Genomic DNA, 13,689 nt, shown 5'->3' with positions numbered 1-13,689 from the left:
CTAGCCTCCTAACCAGGGAGGGCCGACACAGACCAGACACAGTGTGGGTTATCACACCCACAGATCCTAGCCTCCTAACCAGGGAGGGACGACACAGACCAGACACAGTGTGGGTTATCACACCCACCACTATAGAGTGTCGCAGTCCCTCCCCCTTTCAGAACAACGAGTGGCCCAGGAAATGAATCCCAATGCATTTTTCCCATAGGCATTTCAAAAAGTATTTATTGTCGTGACAAATCATGACAACACACACAATATTTTGGAGCAAACAAATAATTACAAATAAGAAAAACAACAAAAAAGTTGTTGTAACCTGCCGTTTTTTTCGACTTTCTAATTCTTTGTTTGGCCCGAAAAATTGTGTGTGTTGTCATGATTTGTCACAGCAAGAGTTGGCTTCGTACGACACTTAAAAGGTCTTTAAATAAATACGTTTTGAAATGCCTATGGGAAAAATGCATTGGGATTAATTTCCTGGGCCACTCGTTGTTCTGAAAGGGGGCGGGACTGCGACGCTCTATAGCCAGGGACAACACACAACAGACACAGTGTGGGTAATCACTAGTGGTGGAAAAAGTACACAATTGTTTTACTTAGAACTACTTCGTTACAAGTAAAAGTACGGAATTGAAAATGTACTTGACTAAAAGTACAAAAGTATCTGCATCAAAATGTACTTAAAGTACTAAAAGTAAAAGTACTCATATTGCAGAATGTCCCATTTCACAAGTTAAAAATGTGTACAAAATTTTAAAATGGCCTAAATGTACAGGGTTGAAGTGGTTAATGTATGTTTTCTCATCAAAATTAATCTCCAAAGTAACTAGTAACTAAAGTTTTCAAATAATTGTAGTGAAGTAAAATATACAATTTTGGCTCCGAGATGTATGTAGTGGAAATTGGAAATACTCAATTAAAGTACAAATACCTCAAAATTGTACTTAAGTAAAAGTACTTAGTTACTTTACACCACTTGTAATCACACCCACAGCTCCAGCCAGGGACAACACACAACAGAGACCGTGTGGGTTATGCCATTGTAATGACAGTGGACGACTGAACTAGGCTTGCGTAACCAGACAAAAATCCTCTCTCTCCATCCACTCATGACCCACACTTCATGACCGTAGGTGAGAGTAGTATAAACAAGGCGGAACCAGGGCGGAACATGGCAGAAAGAGCCTGCTGGTTAGTCAGTCAGGGACCATTCAGAAGGCTGACAAAGGGTGAATTAAAAGGATAAGACACACGCCTGACCTCTTGGTTGTTGGGAGAATTGGAAAGTGTCACTCTATAAGCAGGGATCTGATGGCCCCACCAAAGCTGCCGGGATATGCACCAATCGCTGAGAAGGGGGAAAAACAAACAGAGGTGCATTGTTGACATCCCCATAAGTCATATAACAACGAGTCTTTTATCTCATCTTGACACCAGGCAACAACAAATAAAAAAGATGGGACACCGATAGCGATAGATGGCTGCTGTCCCAAATCCCAGAGCCTGTCAGTGTCACTCAGTACTGACGTCAGTCAAGCTGGGATGAGGACACAGGACACAGTTTTTCCCCCCTCTCACACTAGAACACACAGATTAACAGGGTGGCGGTGGCTCAGCGGTAGAGTGGCTGGATGGTAACCGCAAGGTTGCTAGTTCGAACCCGGGCTCCCCCAGAGTTAGTGTCGAAGTGTCCTTGAACCAAAGACACTGACTGAACCCCTAATTGCTCCTGATGTGCTGGTTGGTGCCTTGCAATGGTTTTCTCCGCCATCGGTGTATGAATGTGTGTGTGAATGGGTGAATGTAATGCACAGTCTATGTAAAGCGCATTGGATAAAGGCGCTATATAAATGCACCATTTACCATTTAACCACATTCAACCTAGCGTCCCTGAAACTAACTCCTCATTAGATACAGTCTCATCACAATTCGCACTCAAGTTCAAGTGCTTTAATGCAGCAGCATCAGTCATAATACCAAAGACGCTTTGGCCGTTGGCCTTGGACTATCCTCATTAACCCATTTAGACCTGAGGACGATTCTACAAATGCCTTCTAAATCCTGGCAGTTTTCTGAAAAACCCTATGTTTCTATGTCAGTGGTTCTCAAACATTTTCATGTCAAGGACCCCCAAAATTATATGTACTTGGCCGCCGACCCCCATCTGAAAGTATGTTGTTCCAGGGACCCCCAGAAGCAAAGATCTGAGTAAAAAATGTTCGCTGTGAAAGAAATAAGAATATATATTCAAAGATTTGCGCCACATTTTCAAAAATAGGAGATCTACAAGCTCGTAGCTATGATCTTGTAGATCTGCTATTTGTCAATAGCTAAAGTATAAAATAATGCTTAAACAGAATGGGTTAAATACAACCATCTATGTTGAGGACAGGCCTTTTCTACGTGAACAGTGTTCTTTCGTATTTCATTTGGATGCTTATACACAGCCTTCGGTGCCTAGAACTCTTGTGTCGTTACCATTACGAAGCCATTTCACAATAGGGGGGTGTTGGCAGACAGTTTTTTGGGGGGATCCTGACCTTATCGTGATAAAACTTTGGGAACCCCTGTCATAGAGGATCCCAGTGTATAATATTCTAGAATGGTGTGAAGCATAAAGACCCAGGCACATACTTGATGTTAGAGAGCCAGTTCTTCCACGTCTTAGTGTAGAAGTGGGGGATGATCTCCAACTGGCCGTCCTCCACCGCCTGCAGGGCAGAGAAAGTGAGAGCCAAGCCATGGTATTGAGACAGTCCTACAGGCCACATCATTCACAATTTCAATGGATTACATGGATAAAGGCTGACCTAGAAAAAGCACAAAGTCACAATGATCAACTCCTATTACCTGGATGGCCCGTTTAGCCATTTGATCACATCGCACAAACCACTGCTCCTTCAACATGGGCTCAATGATGTCCCCCGAACGGCTGAAAGAGGGTCGGGGGGGAAGGATGGATGGATGGATGGAAGGGAGGGAGGAAGGAAAGGTTATTATTAGAAGATTAACCCATTTAGACCCGAGGACGATTCTTTTAAATCCTGACAGTTTTCTGAATGTTTCTATATCAGTCGTTCTCAAACTATTCCATGTCAAGGACCCCCAAGATTATCTGTAATTGGCCGCCGACCCCCATCTGAAAACATGTTGTTCCAGGGACCTCCCAGAAGCAAAGAGTTAAAAACTGAAAGATTTGCACAACATTTTCAAGATTTAAAAAAAATAGCAGATCTACAAGCTCGTAGCGCTGTGAACTTGTAGATCTGCTATTTTTCAATAGCTAAAGTATAACGTGATGCTTAAAACACCAAAATGGGTTAAAAAAAACAAGGATTTCATGGGGATTTAGTGGGTGTTGCCACTATAGAGGGTATGCGCATGCTTACCCATATGGAAAAAAAAATACTAAATTTGTATATGTTTTACATGAAACTTGTAGTTAATATATATGACAGTCAAAGCAGATATAAGATCCATAGTATTTTTTTGTAAAGTGAAACTTATATAATTTTGTCATTTATAGGAACTATATAAAACAGTCAAAGCACATATAAGATCCATAGTATTTTTTTGTAAAGTGAAACTTATATAATTTTGTCATTTATAGGAACTATATAAAACAGTCAAAGCACATATAAGAGCCATAGTACGTTTTTGTAAAGTGAAACTTATATAATTTTGTCATTTATAGGAACTATATATAACAGTCAAAGCACATATAAGAGCCATAGTAAGTTTTTGTAAAGTGAAACCTATATAATTTTGTATCTTATAAGACCTATATGTGACGGTAAATCCACATACAATATTCTTAGTAAATTAGTATAAATTGAAATACATATGTGTGTTGTCAAACTTGTAGAGTTGGGCAAACATCAGTGAAACCAAAATCTGATAGGATATTGTATAGAAACCATACAATACAGGCCATGTATGTCACAGAGACATCCAAATTAAACAAAACCTAATCTTACAATGAAATAACATGAGATGACAAAATAATGAGTTGTATTCCCTTTTACATTTTATGACTCCTACATTATTTAAGATCCCCCCACCCAGTGCCCCCCCCCCAGCCAGTGTCCTCCCCAGCCAGTGACCCCCCCAGTGTGACACCCCCCACCCAGTGCCCCCCCAGTGTGATGCCCCCCCCCCAGCCAGTGTCCTCCCCAGCCAGTGTCCCCCCAGTGTGACACAAGCCCCCAGTGCCCCCCCAGCCAGTGCCCCCCCAGCCAGTGTCACCACCATTGTCCCCCCATGTACCTCCCAATGCATTTTATTTTATACTGCTATGGTAACTTATAAGAATCTTCTAAAAAAAACAAAAAACATAAAGAGAGCATATCAAACACTTCACATATGTCAGGATGTGTCTGGGTAGCTCAGTCGGTAGAGCTCTCGCCTTAAGACCACAAGTTCGTGGGTTCGATCCTGGGCACTGGCAACTCAGCGTATGAGTAGCACAGCTTGGGTGCGGCAAGTGATGCGGGAAGAATTGGGAGTTGATGGTATAGTAGGTGTGGTGCTCTATCTCAGCAACTATCTCCCAGGGGTCTATAGCGCATATGTTTTTTATACCTATCATACACTTCACATATAAAAACTTATATATAGTCATAGATAAAACATATGTTTTTTTTATAACTATAAGGTATAATGTATTGGCTGACATATAACAATGTTATAAAAATCATATAAAAGAAGCATACTTTTCTTGTAAATTAAATGGTTACAAACTATAAAATACATACTATAATGGTATTTTTTTTATATATGGAAAGGATATATCTCATATAATTTAAAACTACAAACATTGTATGGAACATGTAAGGAAAATACAGTTTGCCATGTACTTACCTCATAGATCACATAGATGTTGTTTACTTGATTCATACATGATTCACTTTATTGTCTTATATGAGGATTGTATGAAAGGTGCCACTTTCAAGAGTTCACATATAAAATCTAGTATGTACTTTACATGACATACATGTAAATGACATACATAAAAAATGTAAATACTTACTATTGGAGGCAACAGGACAACATATATGTTTCTTCTACTTTTTTTTCCATATGGGTAAAGTGAATGGCACATCGAGTGGCAAATAGAGTGGCAAAGCAACATGCAAAGTGAGTTTAACATTGTTTAATGTTGTTTAATGCAATCAGATAGGACTTTTCTGTGTGGATGTCTGTGCTGTCAAGGCCAGAAAGTAGTTTTTTGCCACACAGTAGGCGTTCCTGCATAACTTCCTGGTTTGATGATGATGTCACGCGCATACCCTCTATTGTCAAGTATCAGGAAGGGACAGAGAAGTGAAATGAGAAGTATAATAAAAAAAGAAACATGCCAATTGTCAGCTGATATTGGTAACATGATCACCGGCTCTATTATCAGCTGAAATTCGGAACACGATCACATTTCTCGTGACCTCGTTGATAACGTTACTTGAGAGCTTCCTCAGTGAATTGTGCCATAATATGAAATTGTACTACATTTTCCATTCCCATCCATTTCCATTCAGAGCGTTTGTCTTATTGAATTTCCCTTCAGAGGAAGGTGTAGTCACCTGAAGTGAAGAAGTGGTCCGCACACAGGCTTTGCTCCAACAGTGTTTATTTGTGTTAAAGACACAACGTTTCGGCCGTGAACGGCCTTCATCAGGTAATAGTAATCTGTATGTGATAACCTCCCTTATATCATTGTCGTCACGTCATGTTAACTGGGCAGGTAATTTTCAAACACCACAGAGTGAGATGAAATAAGTTGAATAACCACAACAAGAAAGTTCACAATATTACAACAAAGTTTAGAAACTTTAAATAACCAGTCCTAAGTTTTACCACAAATAAACACTGTTGGAGCAAAGCCTGTGTGCGGACTACTACTTCACTGTATGCATCTACCTTTGTCCTAGCCTGGCTAATAAGCCAGACCGAATCAGCCGTTGGCAAAAAATAAATTGCCTGCCGACAGTGTGATTTGAGTCTGGCTTATTAGCCAGGCTACCTTTGTCCAGCACAAGCCAAGAACTGGATGTGCGCAAGCCACCTGCTTTTTAAAGTAGTCACCTGAAGGCCTCGACACATCCCGTTTTCACTTAGCTGGTGTTACCAGCAACGGTGACTACATTACCCATGATGGAACTTGGCACCACAGAGCCCCTGGAAGCCTATTTCCTGCAGCATGGAACCTAAAGGTTATCTGGAAATCCTATGTTTCTATGTCAGTGGTGCTGGTGCTCAACCTTTTTTCATGTCAAGGACTCCCAGAATTATCTGTATTTGGCTGCAGACCCCCATCTGAAAATATGTAGTTCGCTCTGAAATAATGGGGTGTAAAGTAGCTCTGGTCCATAGCTCTAATGCTGTTGCAGTTAGAGCTATGTTACCGATGACTTCTGGGGCTCGTATAAATTCATTTTTGCTTCTCACCAATACAAAGGCGTGTTGTGTCATTAGAAAGCCTACTTTCCTTAGTGGAAGCACTCTGAGCCCCCCACCACACGTAAAAAAGGTACCTTTTGGCCAGAAAGGGATTTTTTTTATACCGGAGAAAAAATATTCTGTATAATAATCCCATTTTCACCAAAAAGTACCTTTTTATAAGTGTGGTGGGGGGCTCAGAGTGCGTCCACTAAGGAAAGTTGGCTTTCTAATGACACAACACACATTTGTTTTAGTGAGAAGCAAGCCCCGGAAGTCATCGGTAACATAGCTCTAAATGCAATGGCATTAGAGCTATGGATCAGAGCTAGGTGTAAAGAAGCAGCACAGAAGATGTATTACATATAATCGCCACAGTAACCTCTTCTGTTCCTGAGTTACGGTGTTAAATTATGGCCAGAAAAGTGTTTCTGCAAAAACCTTTTGTCCCACCGAAGTTGACCCTCATATAAAATGTCATAATTAGCATATGAATTATTGAGTTATGGCCCTAAAACATGTTTTGTGAGATCACCTTTTGACCACCAGAAACTAATCAAATCGTTCAGGAGTCCAGCTGGATGTTTTGTGCCAGTTGTAATGAAATTCCCTCCAGGCGGTCTGAGATACAACACCCATGCATGGATGTGCTCACGCCGGTGACCTTGACCTTTCGATATTTTACAGCTTGACATATACATTAAAAGGCTTTTCGAAAGTCATTTTAAAAGACGTGGCAGCCTTTCTTTTCCTACTACGACCTTCCTAGTTGTCCTTAAATAGGATTCAATTATATTTATTTATTTATTTTTAGTCTGAATTGAAGGGTGAGGCTATAATGTCAAATATAAACCACGTACAATGTTTCTTGTGTTTCTTGTCGTTGCCATGTTTTTCTACTGCATATATGACATTGTCACTCAGTCAAGTTCAGGACGGGAAGCCCTTTTGGTGTTTTAAGCATTATGTTATACTTTAGCTATTTAAAAATAACAGATCCACGAGCTTGTAGGTCTGCTATTTCTGAAAAATCGTAAAAATGTGGCACAAATCTTTGAATATATTTTCTTTCAGAGCGAACGTTTTTAACCCAAATCTTTGCTTCTGGGGGGTCCCTAGAACAACATATTTTCAGATGGGGGTCGGCGGCCAATTACATATAATATTTGGGGTTCTTGACATGAAATAGTTTGAGAACCACTGACATAGAAAGAGAGGTTTTTCAGAAATATTCAGATTTAGAAGACATTTTGTAGAATCGGCATCAGGTCTAAAATACAAAATTCATTAAAAAAAGCCCAAAAAAAGAAAAACTAAAAACATTTTACATTTAGCAAAATGACACTATGCCATCCATACCTGCAGACAGGTAGAGACATGGCATGATCCCGCTTTCCCCTGAATAACTTTTTCTCTACGAGTGCATTCAGGACTCGTTCTCTGGCATCAAAGCGCTTCAACCCCTGGAAGAAAAAAAAGAAGAGAACACATTTATGAATAATTGTAAGCCAGTGGATATTTTTCAACCATTGGACAACATTGGTAAATTATACTCTATTCTTCAGCCATCAGACGCTCTTGACGCCCTTCAAGTCAAGCCAAATGTAGCCATAAAGCACATTTAAAAACATCTGACCAAAGTACTGCAAAAAAAATCACATAATACAGAAACCAATGACAAACAAGGACTATACTACTAGCAGACAATAAGTCATACGCACCGACTGTACTGATACAGTAAATTCACAGATCCTAACCACACTAAACACGTCTTAATGTACTAGAACAGTGCTAAAATTAAGTGATTAAACTACATCAAATTTGAAGAAGCAAGAGCTAGCAATTCCACTATTACGTGGAATTACTCAGTTGAGTAATAGTGTAACGGCCGGGTGCAGTGGTGCACGGTTCTGGAAGATACAGACTGTAGAAATGAATACCAGCACTCACGTTGTATCCTTTAGGATTCTTGTTTTTATTGGATTTCCCCCAGCAGACAGCCCAGAGGAGATTTAAGCTGAAGGCGGCCTCTGGGCGAAAGGATACAACGTGAGTGCTGGTATTCATTTCCACAGTCTAAACTACATCCAACCCATGCCTAAACTTAATCATACTATTAGGAGTGCGAAACCAGTATGTACGACTATGTACATGTTATGTAAAAAAAAATGTATTATGAAATTGTGAAGGTTGAAAGTGGTTACAATATATTTTGTAAGGGTGTAGAATTTGGCTCTGCATTGTGCAATGAGTGTGCACTTAGTACTGATCTATCATCTAGTAAATTAGAAGATAATTGTATAAAGTATTGCAATATAATGATTTATCTTCATCACAAAATCCCTGGACTTGTCTCACGCCACGGCACAGCGCCTGGGAACCACTCACTGCACTACATAATTGTAATGAATCACAGCCGGTCATTTTCCTAAAGTACAGTTTGTCAGATCAGAGACAAAGACAATGGTGTGGGGGGGGGGCATGCACCTCCAACCACTGGCCACAGAGAGGCGTCATTGTCCCGTCTCCTCCAATCACAGTGAGCCGTGGTAGCGAGTGCCTCTGGGAGAGCAGGAAGTCAGTGGGGTCATGAGCTGGAGTGACCTTTACTGCCCCTGTAGTGACCATACAGAGCAGAAACATGACCTTTACTGCCCCTGTAGTGACCATACAGAGCAGAAACATGACTTTACTGCCCCTGTAGTGACCATACAGAGCAGAAACATGACCTTTACTGCCCCTAGTGACCATACAGAGCAGAAACATGACCTTTACTGCCCCTAGTGACCATACAGAGCAGAAACAAGAGCAGTTGTTACCTATACACGCTGAGGAAGGCTTGATGCCGAACAGTGTTGATTTCATCGACTAATACTATGACTAAAACATTTTTATTTCCGACTATGTTTTTTTCACTGACGAAAGCTAAATGGAAACTAAATGAAAACTAAGCTGCGATGACTAAAACTAAGATTAAATATATTGACAATTTTGTCAACAAATAAAAACTAGACTAGAATGTTAGGAAGGGACTAATGGACAAGAGATCCAGTATAAGTCATTTTACACTTGGTTGCATGCTGAAAATAGCCGATCTACAAGTTGTGAGCTTGTGTAGTAGTAATGTAGTCATTTATTTCTTACAAAAAACAAGAATAGGACACAGGTCTATCTCTGATATAAGTTTTTAACCATGTAAAGAATATTCACCAATAGCATATATCTTACAAATGATAATTACTTCATGGGTATGCAGTGATATGATGTTAAAATATCTCCTTTTAGTCACCTGTCCCAAACTCCATATTCACCACTGGATCAGTGACTATGGGTAGGAGTCTGTCCATGAAAGGGTGTCTACACTGCTTTCCATGAATACCCTGGAAGACAATGTCACGAGAAAATAAATAATATAGGACAGTGGTTCCCAAACTTTTTATGTCAAGGACCCCCAAATTGACACTAATTAGCCCACGGACCCCCCCATTAGAAAATATATGCCAGGGACCCCCATAAGGGAAGATTTTTACGGCTCTAGCAGAGATTCTCAACCCGTTTAATTTCAAGGACCTCCAGTTTGACATGCATTAGTCTATGGACCCCCCATTTAATGGAATTTCTATCTCTGGGACCCCCAATTTATATTGTAAAATCAATGTTGATTTAACTCTGAGAGTGTACAAATGGAACGGGTCCATTTGGTTCCATTTGTACGCTCTCAGAGTTACAGACCCATAAGGGTCCATTTGGTTCCAAACTATCGTTTAGCTGGGGAACCCCTGGAACTCCCTCAAGGACCCCTGGGGGTCCCCGGACCCCACTTTGGGAACCACTGATACAGGACATTATGATTCCAAGCGCAACTCAAGTGTGTCCAAAAAAACATGAATGCAAGCAGTATTGTTCTATTTGTACGAGCCTGGTATCGAGGATCGTCTGGATGCACAGCGATGGCCACGTCTCCCAGCATGGTCTCTGGGCGGGTGGTTGACACGGCCACCACTCCACCTGACAACAGACACCAGGTTTAAAGGAGAATTCCATGCTAGAAGGCTTTCTTACCTTTATTTGTAGTTGTTACGTCCCCACCAAAGAGGACATTATTATAATATATTAGCCAATAACACATTATTGGCTATTTCCCCTAATATAAGCCCTTAATGAATTAATTGCATTGAATAGAATGGGGCATTGGGGTTGTTAATTCGCTTATTTCCATCGCTCAAATAATGCAATCAATAATGCACTTTTGCTTTGTCTGTGTGTTTTATGAATATTTAACCAATGAAAAGTATTAATAAGATCTTGTGACTAAATAACTATAATGGATCCATTGGAACAGTTAGGATGACTCACCACCGCCCTCTATAGGGTACACAAAGGTAACCATGGATCCAAATTCAATCTTCTTCTCGTAACCAGGAACAGTCAGCATAGTCCTCCCAGAGAGCACCTTTGACTCAACCTAAAAATCAAAATGGCAACTTTAAAATGACCTCGCTACAGCAAAGTAACAAGAAAAATGCACAATATTCCTGCATAGGACTTTAAACACAGACTGCACTCTGGACGATTCTATTTTATTTGTGGGAACCCCTTTTGGTGTTTTAAGCATTATGTTAGACTTTAGCTATTGAAATAGCAGATCTACAAGCTCGTAGCGCGGCACCGAGCTACGAGCTTGTAGATCTGCTATTTTTGAAAGATCGTGAAAATGTGGCGCAAATCTTTGAATATATAATATTATTCTTTCAGCGCGAACGTTTTTTAACTCAAATCTTTGCTTCTGGGGGGGGGGGGGTCCCTGGAACAACATATTTGCAGATGGGGGTCGGCGGCCAAATGCATATCACCTGGGGCTCCTGGACATGAACTATAGTGTAGTTTGAGAACCACCGACATGGAAACATAGGGTTTTCAGAAAACTGTCAGGAATTAGAAGACATTTGTAGAATCGTCTGCAGGTTAAGAGCCATACACAAACTAATGAAAGCTAAAAGAATGTGCCACCTCTATGTCAGAGATGGCAGACTCCAGAGCACAGCTCCAGTTGACCAGCCCCTCCGAGCGGTAGATCAGGCCAGAGTCACTCAGCCTCACAAAGGCCTCAGTCACAGCGCTGCTGAATCCCTGAAACACACCAAAACAACACCATCACCAACACGCCTTCCTGATTGATTCAATTGACACAAAATAAATATATGGGTTTTTTTTAACTTAATTTTTATTTGCAGGTAAACACAAAATGACAATCACAGACAAGGGTTCAAATATATCATTAATAAACAACGTTTTCCAGTCCATTTATGAATGTCCATCATTGTTAACATCGGTGTCGTTCTGTTGATTTCTATATGCAGTCCATTTCTCCCATTTTTTAATGAATAATTCCTCTTGTAGTCTCAATGCATAAGTTAGTTTCTCCATTATATATAATAGTTTAATCGTTTTTTTTATTATTACGTTTGAAATGTACTAGGCATTTGTATGCTATGTCCTGTATGTAAGTCCTGTTTGTATTGTTTGATGTCTGGGGACTGCAGATGGAAATTAGCATGTTTTGCTAAATCTGTTATATTTACACTGCATTTATTATGTAATGTTCATCAATATACACTGTCCTGACTACATAAACGAATAAAGTAAAGATTACAAATATCTCCTCCACAATGCTTAGCCACTGCTCACAAACTGGAGGTTCTGGTTTGTACCATAGCCTTGTAATTGCTTTTTTACTAGCTGCCAATAAATTATAGATTTTCAAAAATAGTGAAAATGGTGGATCTGTAAGCTCACAAGGAGCTTGTACATGGACTATTTTCAACATACCAAAACACCAGCTATCGATAGTTATCCTTCCATCCAAATGTCATGCAAATATTATGCGTAAATAAATAATTCTATAATATAAATTTCCCTCAGTTGGACTTATTTGAATAAATGGACTACCTAAACATAAAACATACTGTAGGCCTAAAGCACGTACAATAGTGATTAAAAAAATGTCTGTCATTTTCACAAAAGCTTTTCCACCGCCGTCTATAGTAATACCATTTCCACCTCAAGTGAGTTCTTTGCAATATTATATATTTCCTTTAAACCATATTGTTTACCATTTCCCTTAAGCTCTTTTCTACTTTCAACATAATTAGCATAAAAACGAACTTGGAGTCAAACGAAAAATGTTCGTCGACTACCTTTTTCCACTGACAAAAACTAAATGGAAACTAAATAAAAACTACGGCATGACGACTAAAACTATGACCAAATATAAAAACTAGACTGGTTGCATGCTGAAAATAGCCGATCTACAAGTTCACAACGCGTCGCAGATCGGCTATTTTCATTACGACGGCATCAAGGCCCACCAAAATACATTTTAGTTGACTAAAATCTTATGACATTTAGTCGAGTAAAACTAAACTAACACTAAGACATTCCTGGGACTAAAACCAAATGGAGTTTCATTCCAAAGAATACGACTAAACTAAAATCAAAATGTACTTCCAAAAACAACACTGGAGTCAAACATGGTTCTACTAGTGTTGTAGTGTACGACTGCTGACTCACCGAGTCCATAGTGAAGCAGGCTCTGCTCCAGTCCAGAGAAGAACCAAGCTTCCTCAGCTGGTAATAGATCTCGCCTCCTTTCCTGCAAACACACACAGGCGCAAAGCCCCATAAAAGAGTGTCCGTAGCCTACCACAGATACTGTATGACACAGAACAGAACCAGCGGTGTGAAGAAACTAAGAAAGCATACTGTACTCACTCATTCTTCCATTTCCACACCTCCTGTAAGAAGTCAGCCCTGCTGAGATCTCGTCTCCGCTTCCCTTGCTCCCTGAGTAACCTCCTCTCTACCACGGTCTGATAGAAACACACGCACACACACACACACACACACACACACACACACACACACACACACACACACACACACACACACACACACACACACACACACACACACACACACACACACACACACACACACACACACACACACACACACACACACACACACACACACACACACACACACACACACACACACACACACACACACGCCACATTTTTATTACTGAATTTTCAGTTGACAAACATTGTTTTGTTAAGTATTTCTATTATAGGATTGAAAACCAATTCAGTGTGAACAATAGACCCAGTACCTGTGTAGCGATTCCTGCGTGGTCACAACCAGGTACCCAGAGCACTCTGTGACCTTGCATTCTCCTCCTAACAAGAGTAAAATAGA

General features: G+C 40.2%; 1 protein-coding gene across 2 annotated transcripts in view; it reads right to left on the bottom strand.

The window, feature by feature from the left end:
- The window catches only part of vars2 (valyl-tRNA synthetase 2, mitochondrial), a 32,044-nt gene that overhangs the window by 13,773 nt on the left and 4,582 nt on the right, over nt 1-13,689 (bottom strand). For both annotated transcript variants that reach the window (XM_080788100.1, XM_080788101.1), the window contains exons 6-17: nt 13,604-13,670; nt 13,204-13,301; nt 13,003-13,084; nt 11,443-11,562; nt 10,789-10,897; nt 10,352-10,440; nt 9,722-9,812; nt 8,920-9,047; nt 7,792-7,895; nt 2,851-2,932; nt 2,635-2,711; nt 1,261-1,348 (exon numbers count right to left, since the gene is read on the bottom strand). In XM_080788100.1, the coding sequence (XP_080644226.1) occupies nt 1,261-1,348; nt 2,635-2,711; nt 2,851-2,932; nt 7,792-7,895; nt 8,920-9,047; nt 9,722-9,812; nt 10,352-10,440; nt 10,789-10,897; nt 11,443-11,562; nt 13,003-13,084; nt 13,204-13,301; nt 13,604-13,670 (1,135 nt within the window). The remainder of the gene's footprint in view (nt 1-1,260; nt 1,349-2,634; nt 2,712-2,850; nt 2,933-7,791; nt 7,896-8,919; nt 9,048-9,721; nt 9,813-10,351; nt 10,441-10,788; nt 10,898-11,442; nt 11,563-13,002; nt 13,085-13,203; nt 13,302-13,603; nt 13,671-13,689) is intronic.

This window comes from Protomyctophum bolini (genome assembly GCF_963924005.1).
Source record: "Protomyctophum bolini genome assembly, chromosome: 17".
Classification (NCBI taxonomy): domain Eukaryota; kingdom Metazoa; phylum Chordata; class Actinopteri; order Myctophiformes; family Myctophidae; genus Protomyctophum; species Protomyctophum bolini.
Note: the sequence above shows the minus strand (reverse complement) of the source record. Positions and strands in the feature narration are given on the sequence as shown.